This window comes from Podarcis tiliguerta (genome assembly GCF_965153285.1).
Source record: "Podarcis tiliguerta genome assembly, chromosome: 1".
Classification (NCBI taxonomy): Eukaryota; Metazoa; Chordata; class Lepidosauria; order Squamata; family Lacertidae; genus Podarcis; species Podarcis tiliguerta.
Window position 1 is genome coordinate 106,266,865 of NC_139534.1, and position 16,700 is coordinate 106,283,564.

The 16,700-nt window shown below is 44.4% G+C and overlaps 1 protein-coding gene across 3 annotated transcripts in view; it reads left to right on the plus strand.

Moving 5' to 3' along the window:
* The first annotated feature begins 8,042 nt into the window (after positions 1–8,042).
* Positions 8,043–16,700, plus strand: part of ADCK1 (aarF domain containing kinase 1) — a 108,049-nt gene continuing 99,391 nt past the window's right edge. The window contains exons 1-3 of one of the 3 annotated variants that reach the window (XM_083448396.1): positions 8,043–8,520; positions 12,646–12,791; positions 14,697–14,780. In XM_083448396.1, coding sequence (XP_083304522.1) covers positions 12,657–12,791; positions 14,697–14,780 — 219 coding nt within the window. In that variant the 5' untranslated portion in view covers positions 8,043–8,520; positions 12,646–12,656. Of the gene's footprint in view, positions 8,521–9,297; positions 9,384–12,645; positions 12,792–14,696; positions 14,781–16,700 lie in introns of those variants that run through there. The other 2 variants (XM_083448394.1, XM_083448395.1) reach the window with 2 other exon arrangements.

Genomic DNA, 16,700 nt, shown 5'->3' on the forward strand with positions numbered 1-16,700 from the left:
GATCATGGAGCCCAAGAAAGTAAAATCTCTCACTGCCTCCATTTCCTCCCCTTCTATTTGCCAGGAGGTGATGGGACCAGTGGCCATGATCTTCGTTTTTTTGATGTTGAGCTTCAGACCATATTTTGCGCTCTCCTCTTTCACCCTCAATAAAAGGTTTTTTAATTCCTCCTCACTTTCTGCCATCAAGGTTGTGTCATCTGCATATCTGAGGTTGTTGATATTTCTTCCAGCAATCTTAATTCCGGCTAGGGATTCATCCAGCCCAGCCTTTCGCATGATGAATTCTGCATATAAGTTAAATAAGCAGGGAGACAAAATACAGCCTTGTCGTACTCCTTTCCCAATTTTGAACCAATCAGTTGTTCCATATCCAGTTCTAACTGTAGCTTCTTGTCCCACATAGAGATTTCTCAGGAGACAGATGAGGTGATCAGGCACTCCCATTTCTTTAAGAACTTGCCATAGTTTGCTGTGGTTGACACAGTCAAAGGCTTTTGCATAGTCAATGAAGCAGAAGTAGATGTCTTTCTGGAACTCTCTAGCTTTCTCCATAATCCAGCGCATGTTTGCAATTTGGTCTCTGGTTCCTCTGCCTCTTCTAAATCCAGCTTGCACTTCTGGGAGTTCTCGGTCCACATACTGCTTGAGCCTTCCTTGAAGAATTTGAAGCATAACCTTGCTAGCGTGTGAAATGAGTGCAATTGTGCGGTAGTTGGAGCATTCTTTAGCACTGCCCTTCTTTGGGATTGGGATGTAGACTGACCTTCTCCAATCCTCTGGCCATTGCTGAGTTTTCCAAACTTGCTGGCATATTGAGTGTAGCACCTTAACAGCATCATCTTTTAAAATTTTAAATAGATCAGCTATGAAAGCTTATACCAATAACTAATTTAGTTGGTCTCTAAGGTGCTACTGGAAGGATTTTGTTTGTTTGTTTGTTTTGACTATGGCAGACCAACACGGCTACCTACCTGTAACTATCCTCTGAACAGTCTGTGCAATAAAGGAGCCCCGATGATAGCACACACACACACAAGATAGGGTTGTGGTAGATATGCAGTGCAATCCTATGAGACCCTCCAGACATCTTTTTTGTTGTGCCTTCCTTATGGAATTTTAATACTGCGTCATGTCCATTCAGGGCTTGCCTTGTAACTTTCTGCAAAAATCCTGTAGCTTCTATACCACCAGTGTTTGGGGGTTGGTTGGTTTGTTGCACACTAGTACAACAGTTCCCCTTACACAGACAGCAATAATACGAACAATGGGGAGTCATCACAGAATGATTAATAAAATGGACCAATGTGTGGACGGTCTAGTATCAATCCACCACTAATGCACTACAGCAGACATAGGCAAACTCGGCCCTCCAGATGTTTTGGGGCTAGAACTCCCATCATCCCTAGCTAACAGGACCAGTGGTCAAGGATGATGGGAATTGTATTCCCAAAACAGCTGGAGGGCCGAGTTTGCCTATGGCTGCACTACAGTATTATTGCATCAATGACATGTTGCAGAATACATCTACGGAAAAATAACACCAGGCTGGAGGGGCTCTATTCCAAAGTAAATTTACTTATGTAACCTGAATCTTGATTTTTGGAATTGTTTTTATACGTTGGAATGAACCGTTGAATAATTCAGTTAAGCCCCACCCTGCCGTCCCATAAAAGACCAAAAAGCAAAGGGAGTTTTAATATTTATATATCAGTAAAGGGCTCAACTTTCATATACATTAATATTCACTTAGTACTACTTGGGCTGTAATTACAGTTGGTTTCTTTTATGCCATGTTTGCCTGGTGTGTACTTTTCACACTAATCTTGTTTAGCACTTTCCTGGTTAGCTGGCAGTTGTACAAAGTGCACTACACCTCAAAAAAGGCTTGATGTAGGATTCCACACACCCCTTTTGCTGCACCTAATGTACTGCATTCAGCCCAAACCTGTGTGTATTTACATGGAAGCCCCACTGAGGCTGCCTGCATTCCTGCAAAGTTTGTATTATAAAGTGTAGTTTGCACTTTGACATTTTTATTGCCAATTGTATTTATTCCTTGTAAGCCACCTTGCATGGCAAAAAGTGAAAAAGAGATATGAGTAAGTAATATGTGCATTTGCGTGGAAGCCTTATTGAATCTAGTGGCATTTACTTCTCAGTAAATATGTTTATGACAGAGCTAAATGTTCCGTACTAAAGATGCAATTGTAGGAAGTGGGCTGACTCAGCAATTTAAGAATTGAATGATGCCTTTTAAGCCTTGCTTTCCACTACTTATTATTTTCAATATAGAATATCACTTTCCTATTTGCAGAAAATGCTGTGATCCTAATGGCAAGTGTGATATCAATTTTGATGTTCATGCTGTCTTTGATTTGCCTCCTGTGAATATTTAATGGCATCACATGTCTGGAAAAATATAAATATCAGGAAGAACTTTCTGACCATAAGAACTGTTCAACAGTGGAACGGTCTCCCTCGGGAGGTTGTGGACCCTTCTTCCTTGGAGGTTTTTAAGCAGAGGTTGGATGGCCACCTGTCATGGATGCTTTAGCTAAGATTCCTGCATTGCAGGGGGTTGGACTAGATGGCCCTTGGGTCCCTTCCAGCTCTACAATTCTGCAATTCTATGATTATATACAATGCAAAAAGTTACTTCCAACCAACCAATCATTTTATTTGTATGTCGCCTTTCAAAAGTCAAAACTGTGCTCAAAGCAGCTTACAAATATATTAAAAATTACATAACTACAAACACAACAAAAGTAATCGTAAACAGCAGACAACACACCTGGTAGTAAAGGTTTCCCTGGACTGCACTCCTTGAGGCTGCCAGTGGGATTGCATGGTTGAATACTTCCCCTTGGGAAGTAAAGGTGATTTTTGCATTAAAAATGAGCAAAAAGAGAAGACACGAGGAGTGGTTTTTTTTGTACGCAGGGAGTATTCAGACATGTAGTCCTTTACTTGCATCATGAAGTGGTAGATAATCGTTTATCCTTTTCTTTTTCAGGACAATCTTTCTCCATTTTCTTCTGTTGATTGAATCAATTGGTCTTTAGTGTTTTGCGTGAGCAAGCTGTGAGCTTATGCAGGATATTTGAAATTGGTTATTTGTTTATCAAGAAGATAAAAGCATTCTTCCTTGGCAGTTTTGGATAATCTCTACATATTTTTGTACTTAAAAAAAACCCTGAGCTATTTCTTCAGGCACCGTCACACAAAGAGGAAATCCAATCACTCTAAGTAGGTGCACATTCTAATAATAGAATAGTTTGGCTTTGATTATAGAATTACCTCGTGTTCTGGGGCACATGGTATTATACAATTGGGGTATTCTTCCTTTGTCGCAGCCTCAGATTTTGATTATTTAGTTAAGAGCCACAAGAAGCAGATTATTTTGAATCAAGAGAACAAATGCAGATAGAAGGCAGATATAGACACATATTTCCCTTTTGGACAAGACTTGTGATCCAGTGATTAAAAGAAAAAGTAGGTTGGAAGTCAAGGCAAATCATGTTCAACATCTGTTTCGACAGATAGCGGAGCACTGGAATTAAAAGTGATTACATCAGTGAAACAAATCCTAAGCAACAGAGTAAGCCATTAAAACCATCAAATGCTCAGTGTAACATTGGAACATTGTGTATGGGTGGGAAGAACAATGAAAAATGAAAAGTAAATGGGACTTCTAGAGAACTTCATTCAGAATTAGTTTTGATAGACTCAGTATGGTTAATTGTGCAAAAGTACGACAGACCCTTGCGCAGGTTGTATGAGTTATATATTCCAACATTCCAACATTAGTGCTCCTGTTATGATTATCCCAGCTTAGTGGGAAATGATAAGTTTTCAGGCTGCTGTAGTACCACAATATGGTAAAACGTCACATTTACACAACTGCTATGCATACAAAAGTCCTAATGTTGAACAACTGGCCAATTAATGTACTTATAGTTGTAGCAACACCCTAGAGGTCCCAGGCCCTAAGAAAGGATTAGCCTCAACCAGAGCCAGGGCCTTTTCAACACTGGCTCCAGCTTGGTGGAACACTCTGTCTCATGAGACCAGGGCCCTGCAGGATCTGATTTCTTTCTGCAGGGCCTGTAAAACAGAGTGGGCTTGGAATCAACTTGATCCCCTCCCCCTTTCCTTTTTTCCTTTCTCCTTCTGTGATGGCTTTTTTCTGGCCCACATAAGACCAGTCTGGATAGTTGGCCCAAAAAGTTTTTGATTTGAGTTTCTACTGAAATGAGGCTGCATTTTAATGTTGTATTTTAACCTTGTTTTTAAGTTGTATTTTAATCAATTGTTTTTATACCTGGTGTTAGCCACCCTGAGCCCGGTCTTGGCTGGGGAGGGTGGGGTATAAATAAAATTATTATTATTATTACTATTATTATTATTACTATTATTATTATTATTATTAGATATTGTGGGAGTAACTTAAGGATTTACATTAAATCGGAATGCCACAGGGTTCAGCAGCCTGCAAGGCACATGAACATTGGTGGTTACTATTTACTGGACATTCCTCCCTATCTGCTTGGCTGGAGGCTGAAAGGAACTGTTGGACAGGTCTCCTGCATGGCGTCTCCTGATTTGGATGTTTCAGAGAAACAGAGCTGGGCATCAGCCCGTCTCCACTGAACCACTGATGGCACTGCCTCTGTGGCTGGTAACAAGGGGTGCTGAAGGGATCCTGGTGGCTACATTCTCCCTGCAAATTTCAAAATCTCCATAAGCCTCCAGTACTCTCTTCTCCCTAGGAAACTGGCCCTATAGAAAGTCTGCCCCTGAAACTTCCTGCCAAGTCAGGGAAGTGCAAAACAAGCTTATTGGTGTTCCAGAAAGAGCATCTCTATATTGACAATGCTACGGCTCAGTAAAAGATGCTCTGTTCTCTTTCTTGATTCTCCTAGAAAATGTATTTTAAACTTTTTTTAAAAAAAAATCTGTTTAGCATCATCATAATTATTCTAGCACAGCTTTAGAAAAGAAATCAGCTCCATCTTCCTGGAAATGGTGATGTTCATCATTATTCTCCTTTCTGGTGGTAGGGAGGCCCGAGTTAAAAGCCAGCTGTACAGGAAGCTTCATCCCTCACACCTGCAAATGTTTTCCCTTGTCATCAACACTTCCATTGTTCCTAATGAGCACATTTATCCTTGATTATTGTCAGTGGTGGCAGTGGAGAGATGTTTGGGGGGGGGGATCCATCTTATGGAGGATTTTGATTCTTGATAAAGATATTGAATGTGAGCTGGGGTATGGGAGGAACTACTGGAGGTTTTGCCTATTATACGGGAAAGGGAAGCAAACATGTCATAAAACAGCATTTTTGTCAAAGTGGGCTGATGGGCAGAGTCTAAGTCCTACGTCTTCCACTGTGTAAAGTGTTTTGCAGATACAATGAAGCCACTTATCTTCCTTTCTCTATGGCTCGGTTGCATTTGACGTTTAATGGACAGTAAATTAGCCCAATACAAAGGAGGCCAGCCCCTCTTGCACCTTTTAATAATTTTGCATGAGAGGGAAATTCAGCAAGGGTAGCTCGTCACTCAAATTCCCTCTTGTTGTCATCCATCTGTCTTTGGCGATAGTGGAAATGTGCACCTTTGGGGGTAAAGTCAAACCATTGGAGAGTTACAGTGCCTGCTGTGGCTGTACAGAAGGATATGGGAGAGACATGTTTTATTACAGGTGGGGCAGATGAAGGTGTCCTGTTTTGCTGCTGCAGGTACACTATGGCATTTCTTCTGTCTGCACTCCTCCCAGTGGTAATAATAATAATAATAATAATAATAATAATAATAATAATAATAATATTATTATTATTATTAATACCCCGCCCATCTGGCTGGGTTTCCCCAGCCATTCCAACAAAATGGCTTCCAACAAAATATTAAAATACAGTGTTCTGTTAAACATTAAAAGTTTCCCTAAACAGGGCTGCCTTCAGATGCCTTCTAAAAGTCTGATAGTTGCTTTTCTCTTTGACATCTGGTGGGAGGGTGTTCCACAGGGTGAGTGCCACTACCGAGAAGGCCCTCTGCCTGGTTCCCTGTAACATGGCTTCTCGCAGTGAGGGAACCACCAGAAGGCCCTCGGTGCTGGACCTCAGTGTCCGGGCAGAATGATGGGGGTGGAGACGCTCCTTCAGATATACTGGACCGAGGCTGTTTAGGGCTTTAAAGGTCAGCACCAACATTTTGAATTGTGCTTGGAAACGTACTGGGAGCCAATTTAGATCTTTCAAGACCAGTGTTATGTGGTCTCGGAGGCCGCTCCCAGTCACCAGTCTAGCTGCCGCATTCTGGATTAGTTGTAGTTTCCGGGTCACCTTCAAAGGTAGCCCCACATAGAGCACATTGCAGTAATCCAAGCGAGAGATAACTAGAGCATGTACCACCCTGGCGAGAGAGTCTGGGGGGAGGTAGGGTCTCAGCCTGCATACCAGATGGAGCTGGAAAACAGCTGCCCTGGACACAGAACTGACCTGCGCCTCCATGGACAGCTGTAAGTCCAAAATCACTCCCAGGCTGCGCACCTGGTCCTTCAGGGAGACAGTTACCCCCATTCAGGACCAGGGAGTCCTCCACACTTGCCTGCCTCCTGTCCCCCCCAGAACAGTACTTCTGTCTTGTCAGGATTCAACCTCAATCTGTAAGCCGCCATCCATCCTCTACCAGCCTCCAGACACGGTTATTCCTTTGCTGGTCATTGTTGTGGATACACAACCTGTCTGTCTTCAGGCACTGTGGTCGTCTGCAAGGGATTCACAGAAAACAGGGTTAATGTCAGCCTTCATGCCATGTTTGCAGACATCTTTGTGATGCAGTTTTTCTGCCAAGAGGCCTAGTGCCTGAAGTTAGCGCCACATAGAACCCATTGGAGTTTCTGCTGTCTTCCATTCTAGCCTTCCTACCCGCATCTGGGTCCTTGTTCCTAGTGCAATCCTTGAGCAGGTCAGCACAAGCATAAGGCTGATGATGACCCCCTCCTTGACTATTGGCATCCTCTTAGGGGAATTTCAAAAACCTTGTCTCATTCTGACCTCACTTAAGGCCTCACTGAAGGCTACCAATGTAGCAGAATAGTACTGCTACCCGCCTGCCCTGCCAGGGCCAATAACAAAGACCTATGTTATGGTTTTGTTATTGGCCCTGGCAGGATTCAGATGTGAGCATCTGGGATCTGTAGAAAAAGATTTCCAGTGAAGGTTTGATACTAAATTGATACTTTAATGCTAAACTGTCTTTCACCTCCTAAGGTGCACTCCTCCATTGTTTCCTGAGACAGATGGATGCCAACAACACATATATGATACTGTCAGTGCAAATCTGGTTATAATTTTGCCACCCAGTTGGTTGTATTCCCCTGCATTGTGAGTAACCTCAATAGGGATGCATCAGTGCAAACCCTAACGTAGAACACCAAACCAACAACAACAACTTTTTTACATGCTGCCCATCTGACTGGGTTACCCAGGCCACTCTGGGCAGCTTCCAACAAATTAAAATACAACTCTGTTGCACCCACTTAATGTATCTATTAATTATAGGTTTTCTACCCCACCCTTCAAGCAAATTATCAGACTGGCTTCCACCAAATATTATACTGGTATATTAACAAATTACTATAATATACTGGTGGGCCCTGGGGTGGGGCAGGCGGGTAGCAGTACAATCCTAAATGCGTTTACTCAGAAGTAGCCTCTGATGTAAACACAACACAGTCTAAGGCACTGCTTTCAGTTTATGCAACCAGATATTTTAGAAGACAGCAAAAGCCACCTCAAACCTAGGCAGCATTGATATGCAATAATTGTTTAGGATGGCAACTGCCTTGAGGACTATGAGGATTGGGAAATTGTACTTCTAAAACAGGAGTGGGTGATGGGGTTTTAAAAATAGTTTTTAAATCATTATTTCATTCTATATGTATACGCAACAGAGATGACAATGAGACAAAACTTTATAAATGAGAAACAAAATTATATAATAGGTAGAATGAACAGTTTACACATGGCTTAAAACAAGTACAGACTATCAACTGTATCAAATCATTAATTATATCTCCAGATTTGCCAGGCTTGTCTTGCAAGCAGGAGCCGTTTGTCCTGTTTTCCCCACTAGCTTTCACAGCGCACGACATGCTTGCCTACTGCAAAACTACCAGCTTTGTTGCTGATACAGGTGAACACATGTAAATAGGCGGACCTACAAACAGGTGTCAGCGTAGGCGGCCTCTCCGGCTGACAGCAAAACGCGCGGACGCTTCACCCACCCCCCTCTTCCCTTTCAATGAGCTCGCCCGGGGGCTCCAGCCTTGTAGTTCTTCGAAGCGCAGGAGCCCCTACAGATCCCGAGGCTTTGGAATCCGCGAGAAAACTACAAGTCCCAGCATTCCCGGCAGGGGAAAGCCTGTACTACGTGCGGGAAGCAGGGGGTGAGAAAGAGAGGGGAGGAACCTTGGATTCCGCCGAATAAAAGCGTCCCTGTGCCCAGAAAGCCGGTAAGTGTGGAGAGCGGCGCTGTCCTTGTTAGCTGTGGCTGGACAGCCAGACCAGGGGGACGGGGACGGGGCGGGCAGAGGGTCCCCTTTGGAGCCATTCCGGCGGAGGGACAAACCTTTGTGGAATCTAGAACGTCGAGTAATGAATGAGAAGACAGCAGGGGGTTCGAAGGGGCCGAAATAGGACCTCCCCCGCACGTCCCCGTAGCCCGGTCACGAAAATAAATTTAGGGTCCTTCCGTATCAAATGTTTCCACTTCACCTATGCGCTGCATTCCTTCCTAGCCCCACTTATGGGACCGGCTTCTTTCAACGCTCATTTCAGTGTGTCGATTTTTCCAGAAGTGCTCTCAGTTCCCCTTGATCTTCGTGTCCCCTTTTTACTACCGTATTTAGTCCCCGGCTCGCTTTACGTAAGAGCTCGGCCGTTCATTCACCTGCCACCCACTCTCGCCCCACCCACAACAGTCCACCTGAAATTTTCTTGCTTGTAGGTTGGGGGAAGCAAGATTGGGTGATTTGTCAACAGCTTCAAGTACTGCTGGCCATGCTCCTCCCATCGTGTCTCCGTCGGAAGGATCTCACAGACCTATCTTTGGGGAAAAGAAAGTTTTGCACTGAAGGCAGAGGCCATGAAACATGAAATTTATTACTGTCAGAGACCAGCTTGAGAAACACAAATGGAACTACAATCCCAATAGCAAAACAAACATTTAAAATGCAGAGGCCAATTTAGTGAGCGCTGTTTGCTTAACTGGAAAATGTTGATCTTCCTTAAGGATGAACACATTTAGGCTGCAGTCCTGTGCTCACTTACCTGGAAGTAAGCCCCACTGAACTCAATGAAACTTATTTCTGAGTAGGTATGTATTTTGTTGACTATATCTCTTAACCAACGTTCATAGCATAGCGTAGCCAATGGCCAGAGATTATGGGAATTGTAATTCAACACCTGGTGGACCACAGGTTAGCCACCCCTTTGTTAGATGAAATGAGGCACAAAATTCTTCTTGCGTGCCTTTAGATGGGCTTGCCACTTGGGCATCCAGCCAGTTGAAAAGTGTATATGGAAAGCCTGTGTTGATGTCTCTATGCCCTTTTTGAAAACTAACTTTTGGCCTTTTTTATTAACACAAGTTGGCCCAATTCTCCTCCTCAAGATTTGTGTTTTTACTTAAAAAAGTATTTCTATACAGCCATATCAGAAAATATCAGGGTGTTGTGCAACAATAAAACATAAAACGCCATTAAAAACATTGCAAATAATAATTAAAGTGACTGGCTGCAAAGGCCAGTCAGCACAGAAACAGCTTCAAGAGACCCCTAAAAGTCAAAACTCTATCTGTTGATGGATGGCCAACCTGACTCAGCCCCAGACACACTGATCAGATGTTTGGAAGTTGTGGCTGGATGGTTACGTGGGAGCCAGTTGAAGTTAAATCCTTCTAAGACAGGTCCTTTGGCTGGGTCGGGACGATATGGGATTGGGGGGGGGGGCAACTCCCATCACTTGCGGGGGCGCAATTAGTGCCAGCACCGTCCGTTAAGAGTTTGGGTGTAATCTTCGACACCTCCCTTTCCATGGAGGCACAGATTGCAGCTATAACAAAGGCAGCATTTTTTCATCTCCGCCAAGCTAAGCAGTTGGCCCCTTACCTCACTTGCCCTGACCTGGCCACTGTGATCAATGCGACGGTCACCTCCAGACTGGATTATTGTAACTCACTCTACGTGGGGCTGCCCTTGAGACTGAACTGACCCAGAAACTCCAGCGGGTGCAGAGTGCTGCGGCAAGACTCCTTATGGGGTCCTCACTGTGGGGTCACATTCACCCAGTGCTATAGCAGCTGCACTGGCACCCGGTGGAGTACAGGATCAGGTTTAAGGTGCTGGTTTTAACCCTTAAAGCCTTATACGACCTAGGACCCTCATACCTACAGGACTGCCTCTCCTGGTATGTCCCACGGAGGACCTTACGGTCTTCAAACAAAAACATCTTGGAGGGCCTGGGCCACAGGGAGGTTAGGCTGGCCTCAACCAGAGCCACGGCTTTTTTGGCTGTGGCTCCGATCTGCTGGAACGCTTTGTCACAAGAGACTAGGGCCCTGCGGGACTTGACATCTTTCAGCAGGGCCTGCAAGACAGAGCTGTTCCACCAGGCCTTTGGCCAAGGCACAGCCTGACCCCCTCCTTTGGTAATCCTCACAGAACTCTAGCCCAATGGTTGCCATTAATTTGATTTGAACTGATTTTATAATGAATTGATTTTAGAATGCTGTATTATTTTATTGTTGTTAGCTGATCTTAGCCCGGCTTCGGCTGGGGAGGGCGGGATATAAATAAAATTTTATTATTATTAAAAGTGAGGATAACTGTGTACCTTTGCTGGAAGAGTGTTCTGCAGCATGGGAACAGCAGTGCTAAATGCCTTACTTGTAGCGGAGGCCTGTTGGGTGCCCTTAGTGAACACATTTAAATGGTAAGGATTTTGATCATGCTGATATCGTTGCAGGATGGATCTCTGTTATTTTCGCTTCCTACAATTACATGATTTAAATGGTAGAGATAGGTTGCATCATCGTGACTACAATTGAAACATCTATGCTAGATTTATAGGAGCCCCTTGCTATTTGTCTTTCCTTGCCTTTACCGGAAATTGAAGGACCACCAACATGGATGGTTTAAAAAGAGGATTGGACAAATGCATGGAGGACACAGCTGTCAACAGCTACACACCACAGTTTGTCTCTGAAGACCGGTTGCTGGGAGTTGCAGGTGGGCAGAGTGCAGTTGTGCACATGTCCAGCTTGCAGGCCTTCCAAGGTCATCTGGCTGATGACTGTGATAACAGGATGCTGGAATAAATGGGCCACTGGCAGGATCCAGCAGGCTCTTTTTATGTTCTTATGACTCAACAACATTGAACCTGCTTTCTAAAAGTGTTTTGCTGCAGGTGCTATACAGCATCATATGTGAGACTGTGGAAACAAGGACTGGAACAATCCTAAACACCTAGCAGAAAAATTCTAGCGCACAGACAAAGTGACTAATTGACACCAACAGTTTTAATAATGAAATGAGCTTACACTGGCACTCTGGTTCTCACATCTTTTGCAATAGCAAAGCTTCAGTAGGATTTCTGCTGTTGAGAATCGGGGTGTTAAAAACATACATACATTTACGATTCCCTCCAGGGATGTCATAGTCGCTCGTTTACATGCGAGAAGCACACCGATGCCTTGTGGAAAATTTCCAAAGCAATTTATTCTAACTGTTGTTTTCACCTTATATATTTTTAATAACTCCATTTTTATTGCAAAGAGAAATTAGCACAAAACCAGGTGTCTTTGTTGCTTAAAAGCTCAGCTGCCACTCTGCACCCCCCCTTGAAGCCGCCATCCTGTGGTAGGTGTTGCAATTAGTGGAGATGGCAATAGTCGTGATGACACAAATGGCACAATATGGCTTCAGGTGAGAATAAACAATGGTAGCAGATGGAGTTTTCAGGCACAGGTTCTTAAAAAATAATAAAATGAAGGAGGTGGGGGAAAGAGCTGAAAAGGAAGGTGGATTTCTTTAAAAGCAATTGCTGCCAAAAAGAACTAGGCCTCAACAGCTACTATAAAAGGAAAGCAATAGGAATCAAAATGTTATTCGTTAAAGAAAAATATGGTTTTGAAGGTCCCCACCCACTGAGTACAAACCTAAAATGGAAGATTCTGTGACCATCCTGGCTAATTTACTTGGTGGTTGCTATAGTTAAGAAAGACTGCTGTAAAGTTTAGCCTAGATATGAACAGAGGAGGTTGTCTCGTACTCACTGAGCCTGAGATCATTGATTCATCAAACACAGAACTGCTTCCTTTGATTTGTAGTGACTCTCCAAGTTCTCAAGCGGAGATCTGCTACATGAAATCACTTTAACTGGAGATGCAAGGTCTTTAACCTGGTTCCTTCTGCACACGAAGGAAAATTTGACATTGTAATGGGAATGTCTGGGATTCCCAATCTCCATAGCTAGGCCCATGCACCCTCCATTTGTCTTGTAATTCTCATTCTGCCAACTCATTTGAGAATCTCACATCTACCCCATCGAGTCATGACTCCTGCTTTATTTCTCCTCAGTGTTTGCTGCCATGGCCAGAAGGGCTTTAAAACTCGCATCGTTGGCCACTGCAGCAGCAGCTACCACTGGGTTTTACCTGTATGGCAACAAGCACCTGGATCCCAACGACTTTGGAGTTGTTCGAGTAGGCAGAGCATTTGCCACAGTAAGTTTCAATCTGGCATCTTGTGTGAGGGAAAGCATAAAGTCATCTTGAAATCCACAGGACTTATATGTCGCCATGTAATAAACCTGATTTGAGTATTTCTGGCTTACAGCGGGCGTTTTTCATCAGGAACCCATATTTTAGAGCACTTGTGTTGCGACATTTGATGAAAAAGGGAAACTCGTAAAAGGAATATAGAAAGAATCTAGGGAAAAGCTGATCTAAAATATGACAGAAATTGTGCAGGAGGTGGGTATCAACATTATTTTAATTGAAAGTACAAAAATCAGTACCCTGGGACCTAGAGATTTCTATTAAAGGAATGCTGTTACCCATTTACTGAGCACATCTGTCATTCCCTACCCAGGCCCCTGCAATAGAGCAGGGATGGGGAGCCTGTGGGTTTCCAGATGTTTCTAAACTACAACACCCATCGTTCCTGACCGTTGGTAATGCTGACTGGGGTTGATGGGAACTGGAGTCCAACAACATCTGGAGGGCCACAGGCTCCCTAACTCTGATAGGATATGAGTATTCTTGCTTCTTGAGACGATTGGATGGATTGGTTTAGGTCCACCGTTCTCAAGGTGGAGGGCAATCTTAAGCAAATGTTACAGGTACGTTGTGAACACCATCCCTTCTGCTTCCACTCTCTCACAACCCGCCTCTCTAAGTACAGTCTCAGATTTGCATCAGATCCCTCCCCGCCAGCTCATTGGATCCCCACTAGTCTGGTGCTGCTCTAATTTACGTTTGCCACCTTTCTGTTTTCTGAGAGATGGTAGTATGTGCCTTCAAAAGCTGTCAGAGATACATCAGCTGCAGTTTTCCTTGTCTCTGCAGCTCTGTAGGAGAAACATCACCTGTTGCCCATTGTAAAGTTGTTAAAGGCGCAAAACCTGTGTCAGGAATAGGGTGGAAAAGCAACCTTAATTAGATTGCATAATCTTACAGAGACAAAGTAGTGAAATGATCTAGCAAAGGGGACAATTCAGAAAAGACAGTTTTCTGTCTCCTGAACCATCTGGACCTATGCTTTTGGTGTGTGATAGGATCATTATTTGTTGTCTTGGTATCCAAGCAGTATCCATGCTAAGGCCTAATATTTAATCACTATGACAACAGGTATGATGTCACTATAGTAGATTATGATGCCACCAGCTTTAGGCTGCTTTCTGTCAGGACTTCAGACTGTTGAGTCCCTTGTTGATGAACATCCGACAGGCCAGGGTAGACCATTGTTTCCACTGAGTTCCTGACTTCATGTTCTGCATGTCTGAATTAGAAAAACCCTGATCTATTTGTCAGAAAGGTTGTACTATTGAGATTATTCCCTAAAATGTAGTCCATAATTCTTGTAATTTTTTTTTACACTTGCCCTATATATTTTTAGGTATTGCTGGGCAGAAAGTAGATAGGGATCTACTTGTAGATCTCTGGATGGCTTGCAGGAGATCAGCAAGGGTTTTTGACTCACAACTCTTTGATAAAATTACATTTTCATTTCAGCTGCTGTAATGGAGAAAAGGCTGAAACTTGGAAGGGACTTTTTGGTAAAGTCATTTTGAGTTCAGTGAAAAAAAATTCCCAGGATGAGAATGTGCTCAGAGACAATCTGACCATTCTGAAGCCTGCCCACTCATGTTTTAGGGTAAACTTGAATTTGGAAATGAGTTCTAAACAAAGTGCCAAAGGTTTTAGGAGGAAGGTGAGGACCCAGTGTGCTTGGCGTCCGCTGATAGCTTTCTGAGCTGAGGATGCATTTCTAGACGGGTAGAAGTGGGAGCAGTGAAGCCCAATGGCTTAAGAAAAGACCAAACTTCTAGATCAACCACAAACTCATTTTAGTAAAACAAGAGCCATAGGATACTTTGCTTATGCTGTTGTTTCTGACTTGTTTTGCAGACAGCAGTTATTACCTTTGACTACCTCACTTCTCTCCGGAGTGTTTCACGTGGGACAGAAGAATATGAGTCTGTCAAATCACAGGTAAAGGGCCAACAGGAGGGGGAGAATACCTTACCAAAAGCCATTTTCAAAGCAAGCCCACCTGATTGCTGACTTTGCAGTCTTAAGGGCTGGAGAAGAAATGGATTTGACTTCCCACAGCCTGGAATGATGCGTAGAGTTGGTAATTCAGCTAGTGCAGATGTGAAAACACAGATTACTTGATCAGGTTAGCAGGAATCCTTGGGTAGAAGGCAGTGGCTACAAGGAAAATCAAATGTGTGTGTGAGAGAGTTGGATTGGGGCATGGGTAGGCAAACTCAGGCCTGGGGGCCGGATCTGGCCAAATCGCTTTCTAAATCCGGACCGTGGACGGTCCAGGAATCAGCGTGTTTTTACATGAGTAGAATGTGTGCTTTTATTTAAAATGCATCTCTGGGTTATTTGTGCAGCATAGGAATTTGTTCATCCCCCCCCCCAAAAAAAAATATAGTCCAGCCCCCCACAAGGTCTGAGGGACAGTGGACTGGCCCCCTGCTGAAAAAGTATGCTGACCCCTGGTCATTGGGAGAATGAAAATTATGTGGATCCAGCTTCCTGAAGAAATGAGAAACGACTAAGCAAACGAAGGACAGCTTCTGATGGAGTTGTTTGGATGTTCCTGAGAAGTGTGATTTAAAAGCAGAACCTGACACATTATCCTTTAAGGATAAAAATTATGATATTTCTCCTGATGCCTTACATTTCTTATCTGGAGTTGCTTCTGTTCCGGGAGCCTCTTGCTGAAGACTGAATGGTGGCAGCTTTGTTCTTTTGTTTGTTAGTTTTCATGCCTGCCCTTCACCACAAGATTCCCGGGTGGGTTGCAACCATATTGAAATATACTCAGAGTCGCAAAGTGATTTCATGCTCTTTATTCAGCTCATAGTGGTGAGGAGGAATGGATGAATGTCCCCTCAAAGTATCTGCTTATATACATTATTTACACAATGGGCTGCACATGATTGGCTAATTCTGGAATTCTACTGTAAGCCAATCAGGTTGTGGATTCACTTATATCTGGAGCATGATTGGGTGGTTCCTGCCAACCAATCAGACTGCTGCATTGTTCTAGGACCAATCAGACTGATGCATTCTGAATCCTATTGTTCTAGGACCAATCAGACTGCTGTGATTTGGATCCTATTGTTCTAGGACCAATCAGACTGCTGCAGTTTCGATCCTATTCAACTCAGTACATAACACCCCTCCCCTCTAAGTTCCAGTCCTGCCCGGGAGGTCACATTCATAGTCCTCGAGGTACGCCGGCGGCCTACGTGTGCGTTGCGGCCTGTGGTGTTCCCTGGTCCGGGGTTCAGGTTCTGGCTCGTGTTCCAAGGATGCTGGTTGTGATGGGCCTGTTTGGTCTGGCGCAACCGGCTCGCTCAGTCGTGGTTCTGGTTCCGGTGTCCTTTCGGCCTCGCGGGTCCTCTCTGTATTTACTGATTCTGCCTCTCCTGCTGGCCCCTCCTGCTCTATGGGCCTCACTGCCGCTCTGTTCCCTTGGGACTCCTCTGACCTTTCCTCCTCCTGGTTTTCTCCTGGGAATCGTCGCCGTATCTGGTCGCAGTGGCGGCGCCAGCATTGCCCCCCATCCGTTAGCACCTCATATGACACGGGGCCAGTGACCCTGGTGACTGTGGCGGGTACCCATGCTGGGCCTGCCCCAAAATTCTTTGCGTACACTGGGTCCTGGGCCTCGAAGGTCCGGGGGTTCCTGCCGTCCCCCACCACTACCTCATCCTGAGCTCTATCGGGGTGAAGGCGGTCCAATCTGATTGCAAGGCGCCGACCCATTAGTAGTTCAGCGGGGCTCCGTCCAGTCGTTGAGCTGGGGGTGCTGTGCTGTGCTAGGAGGAATGTGGCAAGGCGGTACTCCCAATCCCCTTGCGTCATGCGGCGAAGGTTGTCCTTGGTGGTCCG